General features: G+C 52.0%; 6 protein-coding genes across 6 annotated transcripts; 5 read left to right on the forward strand and 1 right to left on the reverse strand.

Annotated features, from left to right (window-relative positions):
- Positions 1-125: 125 nt before the first annotated feature.
- Positions 126-2,112, forward strand: BO80DRAFT_351356 (glycosyl hydrolase family 79 C-terminal domain-containing protein; the record flags this gene model as incomplete). Its single annotated transcript, XM_025715579.1, has 4 exons — positions 126-318; positions 498-597; positions 701-1,216; positions 1,305-2,112. The coding sequence occupies 4 exons, from the start codon at positions 126-128 to the stop codon at positions 2,110-2,112; spliced, it is 1,617 nt and encodes a 538-aa protein (XP_025577266.1).
- Positions 2,113-3,261: 1,149 nt separating this feature from the next.
- Positions 3,262-3,903, reverse strand: BO80DRAFT_21821 (uncharacterized protein). The gene has a single exon (XM_025714368.1). The coding sequence runs from the start codon at positions 3,711-3,713 to the stop codon at positions 3,363-3,365; it is 351 nt and encodes a 116-aa protein (XP_025577267.1). The 5' UTR covers positions 3,714-3,903; the 3' UTR covers positions 3,262-3,362.
- A 1,339-nt stretch (positions 3,904-5,242) lies between these two features.
- Positions 5,243-7,575, forward strand: BO80DRAFT_423398 (DUF2841 domain-containing protein). Its single transcript, XM_025719048.1, has 6 exons — positions 5,243-5,382; positions 5,448-5,495; positions 5,560-5,764; positions 5,861-6,352; positions 6,426-6,611; positions 6,680-7,575. The coding sequence occupies exons 2-6, from the start codon at positions 5,472-5,474 to the stop codon at positions 7,249-7,251; spliced, it is 1,479 nt and encodes a 492-aa protein (XP_025577268.1). The 5' UTR covers positions 5,243-5,382; positions 5,448-5,471; the 3' UTR covers positions 7,252-7,575.
- A 1,025-nt stretch (positions 7,576-8,600) lies between these two features.
- Positions 8,601-10,803, forward strand: BO80DRAFT_377720 (glycerophosphocholine acyltransferase). The gene is made up of 2 exons (XM_025716709.1): positions 8,601-9,677; positions 9,731-10,803. Exons 1-2 carry the CDS (start codon positions 8,761-8,763, stop codon positions 10,473-10,475), a joined length of 1,662 nt encoding a protein of 553 aa, XP_025577269.1. The 5' UTR covers positions 8,601-8,760; the 3' UTR covers positions 10,476-10,803.
- A 210-nt stretch (positions 10,804-11,013) lies between these two features.
- BO80DRAFT_463179 (MRS7 family protein) lies at positions 11,014-13,202 on the forward strand. Its single transcript, XM_025722573.1, has 3 exons — positions 11,014-11,221; positions 11,297-11,820; positions 11,879-13,202. The coding sequence occupies exons 1-3, from the start codon at positions 11,155-11,157 to the stop codon at positions 12,917-12,919; spliced, it is 1,632 nt and encodes a 543-aa protein (XP_025577270.1). The 5' UTR covers positions 11,014-11,154; the 3' UTR covers positions 12,920-13,202.
- A 140-nt stretch (positions 13,203-13,342) lies between these two features.
- On the forward strand, positions 13,343-14,958 carry BO80DRAFT_402752 (NUDIX hydrolase; the record flags this gene model as incomplete). The annotated part of the gene is made up of 5 exons (XM_025717620.1): positions 13,343-13,588; positions 13,765-13,921; positions 14,036-14,062; positions 14,192-14,575; positions 14,630-14,958. The coding sequence occupies exons 1-5, from the start codon at positions 13,457-13,459 to the stop codon at positions 14,956-14,958; spliced, it is 1,029 nt and encodes a 342-aa protein (XP_025577271.1). The 5' UTR covers positions 13,343-13,456.
- Between the last annotated feature and the right edge of the window lie 2,167 nt (positions 14,959-17,125).

The raw sequence follows: 17,125 nt of genomic DNA on the forward strand, positions 1-17,125 counted from the left end.
CAGCCCTGCATCATACTACATACTACTAATATATATAAGAAGGACTTCCGTCTCTTCCTCCCCCCCCCTTCCTAAATATTGAAATCAAAGTGGATTAATTGAATTAGATACAATTAAGCCTGAAAATGCATCCAACGACAACAATTCCACCTCTTTTTCTCTTCCTAGGAGGTGTATTCGCAGCTCCCTCGGGAATTACTACTCGGGAATCTGACTCGATACGTTTGAGTACATCCGTCCCTGACACCGCGGGTCTGGCGGTTCTGCACCCGTTCGTGTCGTTTTCGATTGAGTTTGCGTTTTTTCCGGATTATGCCGGTATGTATAATACAAGCCCCCTTCCCCTCCCCGCCTCTCTTTTCCTTCCCCTCTTTTCTCATCTTGCCCCTCTATCCTATTTGGAATTGTGGGTTGGTTTAGTTGATGGTTTGGGAGTGGAGATGGGAATGGGGAAGTGCATCCATGGTATCGATATATACTTATGCGGGATATGGTAGGAAACCGATCACATCCGAATTTATTCTCGAATCAGTTACTGGATAATCTGGCTGAATTGCAGGGTGAGAAGCCGTTTATTCGAGTGGGAGGGAATACGCAGTATGTATTGCCCTTTTTTACCCTGTATATCAAGCTGTGGTTAAGTTCGAGGCGGGGGGAGGGGGGGGGAAAGAGGGGTAGGGCTAACTTGAGATGATGATAGGGACTACGCGTTGTATGACAAGGATCTGCAGGTAGCGACGAATGCTACCTACATCACCAGCATAGCTACGGATTATCCGCTGATCTTGTCCTTTGGACCGGCCTTCTTTGAGTCGTACTTCACCTGGCCGGGGACGAAGTTCATCCATGGGTTTAACTTGGGAAAGAATAGTTCGACGGATGTGGAGCTGATGCTCGAGTCGGTGCCCGTGGCGTGTAAGGCGCTCGAAGGAGGCAAGTTGGCGTACTGGGAACTGGGCAATGAGCCGGATTTGTACAAGACGTCGGCGCAGGGCATTGTGCGGCCGGCGAACTGGACGGAGCAGGATTACGTGGATGAATGGGGGAACAAGTCCTCAGCCATTGAGCGGAGATTGGTCGAGGCGTGCCCTGAGTTCGCAGAATCAAAGTACATTGCGCCGTCATTTGCTGGGGTATCGAATAGCTTGAATCCCGTGGTGACGTGGGAAAAGGGCCTCGATAGGCGACGGAACATTGCCCTCAATTCCGAGCACAAGTGAGTTTGCCGGTCCAGCCCCAGCCCCAGTTGTACTGGAAATGGAATGAGTACAGGTCGGATTTTGCTAACAGGCTGCGATTCGCAGCTACATTGGGGGCGCCACTCAGCCGGGAGTGACACTGCAGAATACACTAATGAACCATACTAAGACGGTGGAAAGTGTCGCACAGCAGGTCAACGTCTCTCGTATCCTCTCGGAGAAGGGTCTGAACACGGATATTCCATACATCCTGGGCGAGACCAACTCCTTGTACAACGAGGGCGCGCCTGGACTGTCCAATTCCTTCGGGGCTGCGCTTTGGGGCGTGGATTTCAACCTTTACTGCGCCTCGCAGAGCATCCGTCGATCCCATATGCACCAGGGACTTAACTATCGTTACATCTCCTGGCAACCTGTTGGGACGAATCGTACCACGATAGGCACGAAGGCGCCTTATTACGGCAACGCCATGGTGGCGGCCATGCTCCACGGCGGAGAGGATGTCCGAATTGTCAATCTCCCGCTGGCCGCGGATACGGAAGCCGCATACGCCGCGTATGTCAATGGCTCTCTGGTCCGAGTGGCCGTCCTCAACATGGTGGAGTTCAACTATACCTCGACTGATTCGACCGCGGAGAAAGTGGAGAGCAGACCCAGCGCAAAGTATAGGTTCCAGTTGCCTTCGTCTGGGTCGGCGTACGCCGCCTCGGTTTCGGTGCAGCGGCTGATGGCGAACGGCAGCGACGCCATCACGGGGATCACCTGGGACGGATGGTCTTACAATTACGAGCTGGCGCAAGGCAAGCCAGTTCGACTGCAGAACGTAACGACAGGCGAGGCGGTCTCGGTGGGCAACGATGGGTTGGTGGAGATCGAGGTTCCCTACTCCAGCGCCGCGATCCTCAATCTGTAAAAGGTCATTCGAAGCGGAGGCCGATGTGCTGTTACAAATAAAGTATGCATGGTAGATATCTACCCGCGGCATCCTTGTCTCCGTATGATTGATGGTGCGGCGCCCACGCGATTAGCATTTCATCGAAAGTATGGTCGACCTGGACCGGACCCTGTCAGAATTTGATAGTCCGCAAGGGCCCTCGGGAGTCGGGACGGAAGAGGAAAGCTGGGGCTTGGTATTTCATACTTTAAGCTCCACAACGGTTTAGATAGCTTGTCTCTGAACACAGATGGCTGGAATACATTGTCTTCCTCAGGACATTGGTGGCTTCGTCGCCTCTGTACGAGGCCGAATCTCCTCTTGGGCTTGGCAATCAGCCGCCAGTTTCAGGCGAGAAACCATCAACCCCGGACCTGCTCCTTGGGTGCGGAGTACATGTAATGCGACTGGGTCCGGCGGATTACCTGATTTGGTCCTCGCCATGGTTTTCCGGGCAAACGGGTCTTTGAAAGTCGAGCAAGCACCGACGTTTCGGATTGTCTCCTCCACTGTCAACTAGTGCAGAGCAAATAGTGTCGTATGTTAAAAATAAATCAGGACGGACGGTGGCGACTCACCCGGGACGGCGTGTGCAAGAGACCTGTCGACCCATGGGCAGACGGGTGTAACCTTGATGGGGATCAATAATCGACCATCGCAGCATGTCTCGCGAAGTGAAGGATCTTGAATTCTATCGATCGAATGATCGGTGTACAGCGAGTCAATGATCTGCGTTAGTGGGTTGATACGTAGTTTTCCCCAAGCCACGGCCCAATTGGCCGGGCTGGGTGGATGGCGCGAAGGACGGCTATTCCACTTCGTCGGAGTACCAGGACTCGCCTGATGAATCGATTTCTGCAAGTGCTCGGACTCTACTCCGTAATCTAGCGCAGAACCGGGCTTCCAAGGACAAGCCCGCAGTGACATCCTCTGGGTCCGGTCTCCTTCGGGCAGGAGTAATGTACCAGACGGACGGCTGTCGCCAGGACACACTGTCATTTTTCTAACTGTGTTAGTAGGAGGCATCCTCGGCTTTGCTGCCCATTTCCTCGCCAGCTCTACCCCGTAGTCACCGTTTGCTCGGACTCAACTATGCAAGCCATCATGCAGGGTTTCCAGGTAAGAAGCATCTTTGCATGACGATGTACGTAGGTGGATGTCTCACCGTCTGCATGTCTTCTATGATGGTTACAACCGGGATGGTCTGGGCATTCAACACCGATGAAAGGTCAGACAGATGGTCGATAAAAGAAGCAATATGGAGGTGCAGTCTCTTCCCCGCAGCAATATGAGGGATATCGATCAACCTCTTTCTTTTCTTTTCCTTTCGTGTTCCTCTCCTCGATAGACATTCTAGCGAGCCCACTGAGCAAGCGGCTAGCGTTCCACGCAGGCATCCTGTGGATCGTCAGTCCACCGTGGCTTGCCAGGCTGGTCAGAATCGCGAGACGAGACAGCCAAGGGGCCCGTGTGCTCCAGCACTTACTTTTTCTGCCTAGCCGTTCTTGACGCAGGCTCCACAGAGCATGGAAAGACCGGCCCCAATGGCCGAGGGTGGATAACTTATCCGGGTGGGACATGGCACAATCACCCCCCAAAGCAATCAGGACGCAAATTTTCCTAGACGCCTAGCTGCGTGCGAATCTGTCGCTTGAAGAGGCGTCTGTTTGGGAGGCCGGAAAAGGCAGTGATGTTTTAGCTTTGAAGTGCCGCCGCCAGGAGAGTCTTTCTGATCCGTTCTCCACTCGAAGGCGATACAGTTGAACCTTAATGAAACATTAATATGGGTACCGTTGACACTTGACAAAGTATGGCTGCGATCGGCGGTCAGGCTCTCGGTATGGCCTTGAGGTCTTACGCCCAAACTCCGCAATTTCCGTACTGGCTGCAAGAGAATCAGCACCGGCAAATCCAAATTGGAGGACTCTGACAAAGGAATTATTCCCACTGGCGGAACGTCATGCCTAGCCCTAGTCTTGCTAGGCCGCTCTTAAGCAACCCAATCTATCTAGCTGTCAGTCAGAGTTCAGAGTGGTCTGCAGGCTTGGGAGATGACAGAGGGAACGGGCGCCGGCATTATTTCCACAGCTCGCCGTACGACTATGAGAGGCTAGCAAGAGCCTGCATTGGCCTATCATTCCTCTTCGATCGCGACCTCCGAGTACTTCCAGTGCCATGTGATCTTCCTTTACCTGCTATAGCGTAGGAGATAGTTATCGTGTATCAGCTCGCTGCACCATTGCGTCAAATCCATACCATCGCATATCCCAAAAACATCTGTGATTGGTAGATGGAGATGAGTCTGTTCCTTGGTCAAAATTGTCGGGCAAGGTCACTTTGGCATGTATCCCGGGTGAAATTTAACCAGGCCGAGCGTAAATGCATGATCCCTGAAGTGCATGGCTGTCATTATATTTTGGAGCCCAATAATCTGGATCTGTGTCTTTTCAACTCACTAGGTGCTGAGGAGCAACGAGAGCCCAGATTCTTCTGTACCGCGTACTTAGTACTTCGTATCTCAAGTAGGGTTAATCGGTGCCTTGCTAAAAAGAATAGCCTGTGTTGGTCCTGACCCTCTTGTCCGCGTTATTGTTTAATTCCACGTAATTATTCTGATAACCGGTCCGCGAGGCATACCTATGTTTCCTGGTTTTTGTTTATGCTCGAATCAGCCATTCCGTGTTGCTCGAGCCCTCATAAACCCTCTGATGATTTTCTACTCCATCGGAGATGGGGCTAAGGCAGCCAGACGTAAGCCTCAAACGGGAAAGCCTAGAAGAAAAAAAGCATAACTAGGCTCCATGCACGCATAGCAACGGAGACAAGCCAGACGATAGGGCCTTGTCCGTAATAGTTAATAGTATTTTCCTGTATGTATTTGTTTTCCTTGCATTAGTTTGCACGTCATAAGTGCCAAAGGGCCGCGTTGAACTCCCATGACATGACCCAATGGCTGACTGTTAGCAAACGTACTTTTGTCTGCATCTGTAATTGCCCTTCGGCCAACTACTCCGATGGCAATGATTTCTTTTTCCCTCGGCGCGATATATTTGGTAGTTCCAGACCTATATAGGCCGTTGCCCGAACCTTGGAGATCAAAGCCAGGAAACTTCTTAAGCCGTCGACACCCCATTGGCTTCCATAAACATTCAAGTGAAGTTGTTGTATCTTGTTTTGTTTTTACTATCGGTGGTCGGCAAGAGTGAGCGCAGGTAACTCGGGCTCGACATCGATTTCCTATAACAGAGAGTATGACAAGTCCAGCCCGTGCTACCAGTGCGATAGGTCAGTCGACGAAAGCTAATAAATACCAGCAACAGATGTTATCATATCACGATATGACTGCTCAGGCGAGCCACACGGTAAGGACAAGCTCTCCAACCAGGACTAGGACGGGTCATCCGACTGATGTCATATCATGAACAGGAAATGCAACGTGCATCAACTGCCGTCAACTTCCGTTATACACACTTCGTGATGCTTTGCATTGACCACAATGGAGAGCTTCGTGTCGAAGCGTCACCATCTATCGCTGGTTGCGAAAAGGCAATCTTTACTGAGGATGTGCAGGACCGATTCCTGAAGTCGGTCGCCACCACGTGGCAGCCCAATCTGCAAAGTCTCCATGCCAGTAAGTGAGATGAAAGAAAGAAAGAAAGAAAGAAAGAAAGAAAGGGTGCCAGCCAAGAATGAAGTAGTAACCAAGCCGGGGTCTTTCCCGAAACAGACACACTGGGTCACATGAACGGCGATGTCACGGGGAAGCCAATGCTCATGTCAAGTCCGTCCCTCGGACTGCAACCCACTTGGTATCAACCGGGCTTACCCAGACAACCCGGACTTATTCCTTGTGAATGGCAGTCGCTGCAGAATAAGCGTCATAGGCGCAGTTTGAGACACGAACTTTCGGGCATGGGATTGGATCTCGACTCCGCTTCACCTACCCCGACGCTAAGACGTACCGCTCTTCGGCTTGGGCAAACAGAGCTCCTGCGACGCTATTACGAGAAAGCATTCGAAGCTTTCCAGCAGTTAAACTGCAGAGTCGTTGCAAAGGCCTATGTCAAGCTGGTGGAGCCGCGCAAGCAGGTCAACCATCCGTACAATGGACGGAGGGCTGCGGGAGGATCGTCGCAGAAGATGGACTCCGAATTGACTAAGCCGGAATGGTGGCCTACTGGGGTGACGCATAGAGAGCCTGACCATCTTCAAAAGGCTGGTAAGTTTCGCGTTTCCTCTACACATATGAAATGACAGGTTTGAATGCTAATTAACCCTACGGACATTTCTAGAGAGAATCAGGCTGCTTGTCCATATTTTGTGCGAGTTGAAGGAGAGTCGAGGGATCACTGCCGAGAAACTCAAGGATGCTGGCCAAGATGTGCGGCGTCAGATCCAACCCGAGGGACGTCTACAGATCTTGGACGAGATATTATACGTTCGGTATATGGAAGAGTTATACATAGACGGAAAGATTAGTACGTACCCACTGCCATGTTTGATCAAGGTCGCAAGACAACGCTTCAAGGACTGACCATTATAATAGGCGGCGACACCATGATCTATGTTTCACACGTTCATCTCGATGAGGATTTGTTATTCTCAGAAGTGCGGGACCAGACGGTCAACACCAACTCTCGCGAACTGTCTCTTCCGATCATCAATGGCAAGCCGGATGCTCCCAAATCTGCCGAGGATGGTAGCAAGAGCCCCGAGGCTCAGAATGAAGCCCAGGCCACTGCGGAGAAATCGCATAACGATATGCCTGCACGCTCAGATGAGCGGCGTCTACCACCCATGGAGGTCCAACAGGCAAAACGCCCCGCAAATCAGGACTATTGCTATCCTCCTTCGCCGGTGTCCAGCCACTCGATTAGTCGAAAGAGCTCCTTAGAAAGTGGACTATCTACATATTCCGCAAATATGGCTGCGCCGATGCTGTCAAGTGAGCCTACCAGAGGCCCCTGTGCTCCCAGGGACCTCCATGCAGCCGAGTCTTCATGCATTCCAGATTACTTTGGCCAGCAAATGGCCGCTCCATCTGCTGGACAAAATCCCCAATCTGGTTATTGGAATCTTCCTCCCACCCATGCGTCGCTTCCATACAATGGATACTAATGATAGGGAGTTGAGGACACGACCAAACTCCCTTTCTACCAACGCGCTGTATATATTCTACGGTCTTTCTTGTACCAAGATTCTTATCTCCCGGTCATAGCACTTGCACTTTCCCTTTGTTGTATTTCTCTTTCTCTCTTGGTGTTTTCTCGGTTTGGAAGCTGGCTGCGCTCAATGTACACGGGATTATGTAGCATTCATGTGGCGCAGGTGGCATATATATAATTCTTGTGGTATGGGACATTTTTCCTTTGTTATCCTCCGTTACCCACGACTGGCTGTGAATATGAGATCAAGTAACAGAAGAAGAGCGCTATATCTTTTATTAACTGATTCCCTGCTGGTTTGTGAAGTAAATAAGGAAATGACACGAGCTCTGTCGGGGATATACTCGCCATTCCGCGTTGTGCGGGGTAGGACAGCCGCTGCCAGCTGCTCGAGGGATCGTGATGATTATCGGTTACACCTGCTCGACTGTGACCCGCATGCAGAGCTCCAGGTACACTTCTGCTGCTTAACGACAGAGTCGAGTCAATATCGACGACTCCTACGGCAAGCTTAGTTATGCATAATCATGTTCTCGGTGCCAGGCGAAGCTATCGCTCGAGACATAGCGAAGGAGGTGCATGATGCCTATCCTAAAAGCGGTAAAAATTTCCCAGGGAACAGGGACAGTATGAAAGGGGCCATGTGGTCCTTGCCACCCCTGCGGAGATGCCAAAAGCAACAGGGGAAACCTAGGTGTCGATAGGAGACTCAAAATAATCGGCCACCATTATCCCGGAATCGTTTTGCACTCCGTACAAATATCCATCAACTTAGATCACTCGAATGCCAGGCGACATTCGATCGAGCACAGACATCCAATATATGCGGAGAAATAAAGATACTACTAGGCGGCACTAGCAATTAGATACTTTGTACTCCGTAGATAGCACTCGGTAGATGGGAAATGAAAGAGACCCTGACCGAGCCATGGCAACCGCCTGAGGCAGGCTCGCATCCGGAGGTGAGCCATGGGATCCAATGGGGGCAAATCATGTGGGGGATGGCGCGTGGCCTGATTGGCCGGGGAGGCCCGATATGTCGATCGCCGTTCTGGAACCCCAAAGGCGCGACAACTCACTGCCAGCCAACCAAAACCGCCGACGCGTGCACACGGAGAACCTCATCCTTCCAACTTGCTCTCAACACTCTGCATCTCCTTCCTTCTGCTCCCCAACTTTTAGGGTCATGCGCTTCGAGCGTTGAACAAGACTGGCTGGACTTATCGTGCAAAGTTACTACTCCGAAGCCAGGCCTTTGAATAGGACATCACTCGCCGCACTTGTCGGTAAGTCACCCATGGACTCGTCCGCCATGCCTTAGATTGATAAGGAATCCGCATCCGGCCCGGAGATCCTGTTCTGTTTATTCATTCATTCTCTCGCCCTTGTTTTACCCAACGTTTATCTGCACTGGTGCAGAACCGCTTTTTTAAGCCGAAGCTTGGCTTTCTATCTAAACAACATGACGATGCTAACTATAGGACGTTTCCTTAGTCGGTCTCACCCGCACACCCGTGACGGTCCTACGATCTTTTCCTTCCAGCAGAGACTCATCATGGAGGACGGTGGCGCCTACGATGCGAGGAAGCCGGAGTCGGTGGCTAGCAGCAGCTCGCCCACCTTGCAACCTACAGCAGACTACGATCTCTCAGAAACGGAAGAAGCTCTAGGCTCGGCTGATACCTTCTACTCGCCACCTGCCTCGCCGGGGCGTTTGTCGCGCAACCCTTCCTTCTCATACCACGATGACTGGGAAACATTTCCGCCTCTGGATCAACTGACCGTGTTTGATTTGCTGGACAACCTCTCTCTGTCGCAGAGACTGGAGAAGTTACAGCGGGCGCTCAACGCACAAAAGGATAAAGTGAAGAGGCAGCGCGAGAAATTGAAGTCCACTTCGATAAATGCCAAGGAGCGCGTTGTGGGCGAGTGGAAAAGACGAGTTCCGACGGCAGACGAACAGTTGGACAAATATCGCCGCCGTATGCGGGACGGAGTCGAACGCCTCGGGAAACAATGGAACGCGACCGCAACAGTTACGCTGCGCGAGAAGGTCTCCTTCATCGCCGGTGTCATGAACATCCTTGTGAGCGGTTATCTCCTTGGAGGGTTTCCGGAGTACTTCTACATCTGGTTCAGCGTGCAACTGGCCTACTTCATGCCTATCCGTTTCTACCGGTACCACAAGCGAGGCTACCATTATTTCTTGGCTGATCTCTGCTACTTCGTCAACATGCTCTGTATGCTCAGCCTTTGGGTCTTCCCCGAGTCGAAGAGGCTATTTATTAGCACGTTCTGTCTGGTATTTGGCAACAACGCAGTTGCCATAGCCATGTGGCGCAACTCGATGGTCTTCCACAGTATGGACAAGGTGGTCAGGTAAGCTTGCTTCGAATTCCACCACGTTTGATCAGTAACTGATTTGAACTTAGTCTGTTCATCCATATCATGCCGCCCGTGGCCTTGCATTGTCTTGTCCATATGACATCCGCGGAGATACTGAAAGAAAGATTCCCGGCAATCTACGAAATCAAGTTCAGCGAGCCTGGCTCGCCGAACCATTTCAACCTCCTGGAGATGATGGGATGGGCAACTGTCCCCTATATGATCTGGCAGTTGGCGTATCACTGTTTCATCACAGTTCGTCGTGCCGAAAAGATCGCTGCGGGACGTCCGACCAGCTTCACATGGCTCCGCAAGTCCTATGCTAAGACCTGGATCGGCAAATTCGTTCTCAGTCTCCCGGAATCGCTACAGGCCCCGGCCTTTATGCTGATCCAATATGTGTATGCCATCTTGACGATGATCCCCTGTCCTCTGTGGTTCTGGTCTCGGTGGGCTAGCGGGTTATTCCTGACCGGTCTTTTCATTCTGAGCGTCCATAACGGTGCGACCTACTATATTGACATTTTCGGTAAGCGCTTCCAGAAAGAGCTGGAGGAGCTGAAGAAAGATGTCGCTCGCTGGCAATCGTCCCCGGAGGGCCATGTCAGTCCGTCGCTTTTAACATCCGACAATGCTGCGAATGTGGCATCGGGGTTCAAGGCTGTTGAAGAATCGGCCAGCGGGGGATCTGAAAAAGCCAGCATTGATCAGATTCCTCCTCTCGATGCCCATTCAACTGGTGTAGAGAGCGGTCAGGCCGCCAACGACTCTGTGGTCCGGGAAAGATCTTGATACGATACGTGAAGCACCATACATAATGCCCTCCCTTTTACCTGTCTGGAGTTCCTTGTCTTGCCTATAACCATACATGCGGATCTGACTAGATTGGAATTGTTTCCCTCTGATACCCATTCATCTCATACTCGTTCCTTACACTGGGGTTCTTCTTTTTGTCTTGCGTTCTTGTTGTCTTACCTTGTCTTTCCCCTATTTTTGCCTTTTCCTATGATGTTGGTTTAGCAACGTATGATTTGGAGACGTAGACTTGCGTGATGATTGATTATGCCCTACATGAATGACACTCTTTTCAAGCAACATCATAATTATCACTTTGGTTGGCTAGTGATTACGAACTAGTTGGTTTAACTAGTTAGTGGAATGATTGAGTCATCTTAGTGAGATCGGAGGTCGAAGCTTCCAGTAGCGAAACCGGCCGGACTCACGTTCGGCGGCGATCAAACCTTAAGTCCGACACCGCGCGGTCACGTGCGTAGCCACCTCTGCTCCAGACCCTCGGAGACGACGAACACCACGACATCTTGTCTTCCTATGTTAATGTCCGATCCTTTCTTTTCTGATCTACTTGGTGTGCCCCGCTCAAGATAAATACCAGCATTTGGCTCAGAAATTGTTGCGCATTCTCTTGTCTTCGCTCGCTCTTCCGAGCATCTCCATCCCCTAGGTTTCCGCAATGTCCGTAACAATGAGGTCAGCTAGCCTTGTGCGCGGCAATGCAGTTTTGCGGCCCAATTTGATCGGTAGGTGGACAGATTCTTGTCTTTGAATTCTGACATGGTTTGATCGTTGGATGGCTAACCCGTGGTTCTATTCAGCCCGGCCACGCCTTTCCGGTGCCTTGGCTGCGACCACGGCCGCAAACCTCCGATTCAACGGCAGAGGTCTGCCATCCCGACTGTCAGCCATCGCGATCCTCGTCCCCCAGCAGCGCGGTTATGCCACAGAGCCCCCGACTTCCACATCCTCCTCAGACTCTTTTCCCCCTCCCGGTTTTAACGCCGAACAGGCGAAGAAGCCCCTCCCCCCGGATGCCGTGCAGCCCACCAGTGCCAAGGGCGTCCAGAAGGTCGCATCCAACCCTGAACAAACCATCTCGTCTCAAATTGATGCGCAAAACAAGGGACAGTCGGCTGAGTTGACGACGACCAAGGCCACCGATGTAGAGGGCAAGAAGGAGAAGAAGGAGCCGAAGAAACTGACCATCGGTCAAAAAATCAAGAAAGAAGCCCAGCATTACTGGGATGGCACTAAGCTTCTGGCCACGGAAGTTAAGATCAGCTCCAGGCTCGCGTTGAAGATGGCTGCTGGTTACGAACTCAGCCGGAGAGAGCACCGTCAGGTTAGTGGCGTCATGGTCTGTCAGTCTTGATCTCCGCTAACGATGCCTATGTGTGCAGCTCCAAAGAACCGTCAAGGATCTGGGTCGCCTTGTGCCTTTCTCCATGTTCGTCATCATTCCCTTCGCGGAGTTGCTGCTCCCCGTTGCCCTTAAGTTGTTCCCCAACATGCTGCCTAGCACCTACGAGGGCCAGAAGGCGCGCGAGAAGAAGGCGCTGAGCCTGAGCTCGACGCGCAAGGAGGTTTCGGGATTCCTGAAGGACACATTGAAGGAGTCTGGTCTTCCGGTCACTGCTGCGACCGTCAAGAACGAGGAGTTTGCCGAGTTCTTCAAGAAGATTAGAACCACGGGAGAATCACCCACTCCTGAAGACGTGATCAAGGTGTGCAAGATCTTCAAGGATGACCTGACGCTCGACAACCTGTCCCGGCCTCAGCTGGTGGGAATCTGCAAGTACATGAACCTCAACACTTTCGGCACGGACGCCATGCTCCGGTACAACATTCGCCACCGCATGCGCCAGATCAAGCGCGATGACCGCGCCATCTTCCACGAGGGTGTCGAGTCTCTGTCCGTTCCCGAACTGCAGATGGCCAGCGCCTCCCGTGGTATCCGCACGCACGGTGTCTCACCCGCTCGCCTGCGTGAGGACATGTCGATGTGGCTGGACCTGCGTCTTAAGCAGGGCGTTCCATCCACCCTCTTGGTGTTGAGTAATGCCTACGTGTACGCCCAGGGCGGCAAGGAAGCCGAGATGTCGTCCCAGATCGAAGCTCTCCAGGCCGTGTTGTCCAGCATCCCCGAGGAGCTGTTCCACGAGATTGAGCTCGAGGTGCACAACGCCGAGGGCGCCGCTACCAACAAGCAGCGTCTAGAGGTCATCAAGGAGCAGCAAGAGCTGATCGAGGAGGAGAACGAGCAGAACAGCGAGAACGAAGAGAAGGGTGTCGCGGCTCCCAAGGATACCGAGGACATTGACGACAAGGACGACGCAAAGTACGAGGCCAAGTACAAGACCCAGTCGGGTGAGGCCACTGAAGCCATGCAGGAGGGCGAGAAGGCCGAGCAGGCTGCCCCGGCCAAGGAAGAGAAGAAATGATTTCCATCATTCTTCTTCCCCTTTGCGCGTTGATGAACTGTGACATAGATCTCCTTTCTCCTTACCCACCCATCCTCCCTACTTTCTCCCATGTGTTAGTGTGTATACGATAGACTCCTGTTTGTTTCCTGTTCCTGCTTTATGGATCCCATGGTTGGACACCGTCATCTGTTCTCTTATCTTATAGCCTTTAAACCGTCTTCTTTGTGATGTACCCAACTCAAATAGATACTTGGGCGGTTGATCTGGACAAAATAGTGGAAATTTAATGGATATCAGACATAATCCGTCCATCCATGCATACATACATACCTAGTACGGAGTACCTGGTGGTTGAGAAGAACAGAGCGGCTCCTTCGGCCCTTAATCTACCTCGGCAATAAGCCATGGAACCTAACCACTCACCCAACTCTCTACCCTCCTATCAAGTGATCTATCTACCCCAGACCAATTCCAAACCCCAATTTACTTGATTATCTATCCTCTCCTGAACCTAGTTAGTCCACTGCTTTAATTTATTAGAATTGTCCCCCTGCAATGCGAATCCTCCCCCGCCACCAACGAGTCCTAATCCCACTGTGCCGCCAACCCCGGATCATTCGCACCTTTACCACTCACAGTCCCAGCCGCAACAACAGCATAATGCCACCTCTGAATCTCGCATCAAAGGTACAAACAATCCCCCCATCCCTACCCCAACACATACCACATATATAATCTCCCCTTCCTCAATCAAATATACATGCCCCTCTCATTGTCACACCCCATCTCCACCCCTTCCTACATAGTACTAAGAACTACCCCATGACGTAACCAACCCAACTAAGCTAACCCTCACAACCCAGAAAGCCATCTCACGATTAAGAAACTATGTCCCGCCACCAACGAATTATGAGTCCGTGCCGCTGTCTAGACGTGCGGCCGTGCTGGTTCTGCTGTATGCGGATCGGAGGGGGGATTTGAGGGTGGTGTTGACGATGAGGGCGGCGACGTTGAGTTCGTGTGAGTTTTTCTTCTTCTTCTTCTTCTTCTCCTACGTGGGTGGGGATGCGTAAGGGGAGTAGATGAGGTAGGGTAGGTTAGGATTATGGATTATGGCTGATGATGATGGTGTAGATGCTGGACAGGCTGCTTTGCCGGGTGGTAGGTCTTCTTTTCTTTTCTGTTTCTGGGTCTCGCAGATACGAAGTGTAGAACCTGTTTGTCGAGAATACTGGCCACTGTCTACGGCTGTAGGATATATTGTATCTATGAGAACACTGACCCGCGCAGGAAAAGCCGATGCATTAGAAGAAACGCCCTTCCAGACGGCTCGACGTGAAGCCAAAGAGGAAATCGGACTTCCTGATACCAATCAGAAACTGTCGCAGCCTTTCACGGTCGAGCATCTCTGCGAGTTCCCGGCTAATCTGGCGCGGACGGAACTGGTAGTTCGGCCGTGTGTGGCGCTATTGCATTCTTTTGATGAGCGAACGGGTGAGAATGCCGATCCCGAGGTGTCCTTGATACCTAGGTTGGATGCGCGGGAGGTGGCTGCGGTGTTTACGGCGCCGTTTCGGAATTTCCTCCGGAGTAGGGATGAGGAGGATTGGGGCGGGGATCCGGCGGATTGGTATAAGGGGGCTTGGACGGAGTGGCATCAGTCGGATTGGCGGAGTGAGTGTTCTCTTTTTCTGAGATGAGATGGGGTTGGATCTGACGGTGGAGTAGTGCATCAGTTTTTTGTCCCGGTTCGGCCTAAAGAGGTGGTCAAGCCGAAAGATTGGAATAAGGAGCAGAAACAGGTAATCGACCGCTTGGAGGAACAGGAGAAGGCCGAGCAGGTAATCCGCTACCGGGTGTTTGGGATGACGGCACGAATGCTGGTGGATGTGGCGCGGGTTGCATATGCAGAAGAGCCCGAGTTTGAGCATAACAGCCACTTCGGAGATGAAGCGATCATTGCGCAGTTGCAAAAAATGGGCCGCTTGAGTCCGATCCGGAAGAAGGGGGACCAGTTGACGAGGGAGGATATGAGGATGGCGGCGAAGCTTAGTTGATAGTTACTACCTGCCTGAATAGATGTCCTGTATGGATAGTTTCACCCGCTAGAATTCGTGGCTTCCAAATCCATTGCAACCAAATCGGACCCAGCACGAAGGTCTGGTATCTTGTGAGACGTCACCACGCGAGATCAGTGTCACTCGATCAGAAAAGGAGACACAGGCAGGTTGATAGGACAAACCCCTGAGATGCAGGCGGCTCGTAGGGACAGCGGTTCGCAATCCCATGTTTGTCTCTGCCAGCCACTGCTGTCGGGCCGGGGTTGCTGATGATCGTCTATGATTGCCTGCTGCAGGTGCCCGTCAGGTTGGCGCTACGGAATGCTTGATGTGCGCAAGCAATCTTGTGATGACGCTCGAGGTGCATAACCGACGTTGTGCATTTGCCGGTTGACATCCTCCGAATTGCCATAGCGTGTTTCCACGCCACATCTCCGAACCACATTGTAGTCTCCTGTTGGTTGCACAAAGCAAATATTTGTCATCGCACTCTGTCGTCGGTTGTGGATTGTTTGCGTGAGGCATCTAGCTATGCATTGAAGATATCAGTACCTGCAGAAAGGCAATCATGCAGCGGGTGTACGTGCTGTTTCTGGTGGGTTTGTGGCATTGCTAATCTTACGCAGTTGACAGAAATCCTGGCCTGCAGACACGGTTGTTTCCGAGGATGGATTCCTCATTTACGAGGAGAAGCATAACTGGTGGCTTCCGATATTGCATTCTGAAACCCATGTCATCTCCGCAGCTGCTAGAAATGGAAATTCAGTCAATGTGAAGTTAGCTGGAGGTATGATGGTTGAAGAAGGATGACCCTGACCGGCATGGGTTGCTTGTCGCCGCCGCTGCACGTGGCCAGGCCAACTTGCTTCAGGCACATCCCAAGTCAATTGTCTTTCTAACTGCACCTTGCATTGATGTGGCCCTCTTGCTAGCATTATCGGATGTCTGGCTCGCCAGTTTCAAGATAGAGGAATTATGTAACAACCCTAGACCCTTTCAGTCATGCTAATGCTGGATCGAAATGGATCATAGTATCCGGCTTTCCTCATCTCAATTGCAACCATGACTAATTGCTGGACATGCAGATCACCACATAATACGGAGTATCGATGCTTCTGATACGAAAATGACCTCTCATTGGGCTCTCGGGCCGTGTGCACTACTACATGGTCGTGCTTGCGCCCATTGGGACCACTTACATTTGCACATGGCACAGGAAGTACTCCATACGGAGTACAGACATGGTCACCTGCTGCCAACCTCCGAGCCATGGTCTGCATCAGTCTACAAGCTGGAATGTGTCGAAGGCTGGTTTAGGGTTTGGAATGCCGTCTGCTGCCTAGCCTTTTAGTCCGCCAAGTGCAGGTGAGACATCCCGTGCAACAATGCTAGTGCCATGATCTCTCATTGCAATGACGGAAATACATGGAACTAGAATGCCCAGCAATGCCATCAGGGAAGGCTCCCACCGCCAATTCCAGACGGCCGGATTTCGGAGCTGGCGTCCATCGAGACGTCTGCATCATGGCGGATCAGATTTGGAATCTACCTACCAATCACCAACGCAGGTCGGCTCGCATTGCCCGCACCAACAGTGCTTGGTCGCTATGGGACCAGCCTCGATCCGCCAGTGATCTGAAACGGGTCGGGTATGCCCGTGAGTGGAATTCGGGCGCGCTCTTGAATGGTGACGCCCCACACTTGACCTGGAAGGCTCGCATTGTAGCGCATGCCTTCTTGTCTCATCATGAGCTCATGGTCTCGATCGGATCGATCGACTGAGTTGTTATCTGGGTGGATACGAGTGATAGCATGAAGTCAGCGCATACCGCGACTACCAGCTATCTCCACCGTGTGCCAACTGATCGCCTCTCGGGCTCAGCTGCATCGCGATTCGATCGTGTCCGAATCATATCCACTAAGTCCGTCGCACAGTATGATGTCTGCTGATGTGGGCGAATGTGGCGTCGCTATGTTGACAGCGTCTGGTTTCACCGATCAATCGGCCGCCTGGATTCCTGTATCGGCTTCGATGGGGCTGACAGGCGTGGCCACGCAGCTGAAACCCGAGAGGAAGGGACGAACAGTGGAGGCCAGAACGAGGCACATCACGGCGTGGAAGGTGAGACGCTGGGGGTGACCTATCCACGAAATCCTTGGAGCG

This window comes from Aspergillus ibericus (assembly GCF_003184845.1).
Source record: "Aspergillus ibericus CBS 121593 unplaced genomic scaffold BO80scaffold_11, whole genome shotgun sequence".
Taxonomy (NCBI): Eukaryota; Fungi; Ascomycota; class Eurotiomycetes; order Eurotiales; family Aspergillaceae; genus Aspergillus; species Aspergillus ibericus.

What these genes read in the sequence shown, in the direction of transcription:
- BO80DRAFT_21821 (XM_025714368.1), bottom strand. Translation starts at nt 3,713, where the DNA reads ATGTCCCACCCGGATAAGTTATCCACCCTCGGCCATTGGGGCCGGTCT.
- BO80DRAFT_423398 (XM_025719048.1), top strand. Translation starts at nt 5,472, where the DNA reads ATGACTGCTCAGGCGAGCCACACG. An exon ending in TGACCATCTTCAAAAGGCTG is followed by an intron (nt 6,353 to 6,425) that starts GTAAGTTTCGCG and finishes GGACATTTCTAG; the next exon opens with AGAGAATCAGGCTGCTTGTC. An exon ending in ATACATAGACGGAAAGATTA is followed by an intron (nt 6,612 to 6,679) that starts GTACGTACCCAC and finishes CCATTATAATAG; the next exon opens with GCGGCGACACCATGATCTAT.
- BO80DRAFT_377720 (XM_025716709.1), top strand. Translation starts at nt 8,761, where the DNA reads ATGACGATGCTAACTATAGGACGTTTCCTTAGTCGGTCTCACCCGCAC. An exon ending in AGTATGGACAAGGTGGTCAG is followed by an intron (nt 9,678 to 9,730) that starts GTAAGCTTGCTT and finishes ATTTGAACTTAG; the next exon opens with TCTGTTCATCCATATCATGC.
- BO80DRAFT_463179 (XM_025722573.1), top strand. Translation starts at nt 11,155, where the DNA reads ATGTCCGTAACAATGAGGTCAGCTAGCCTTGTGCGCGGCAATGCAGTT. An exon ending in TTTGCGGCCCAATTTGATCG is followed by an intron (nt 11,222 to 11,296) that starts GTAGGTGGACAG and finishes GGTTCTATTCAG; the next exon opens with CCCGGCCACGCCTTTCCGGT. An exon ending in GCCGGAGAGAGCACCGTCAG is followed by an intron (nt 11,821 to 11,878) that starts GTTAGTGGCGTC and finishes CTATGTGTGCAG; the next exon opens with CTCCAAAGAACCGTCAAGGA.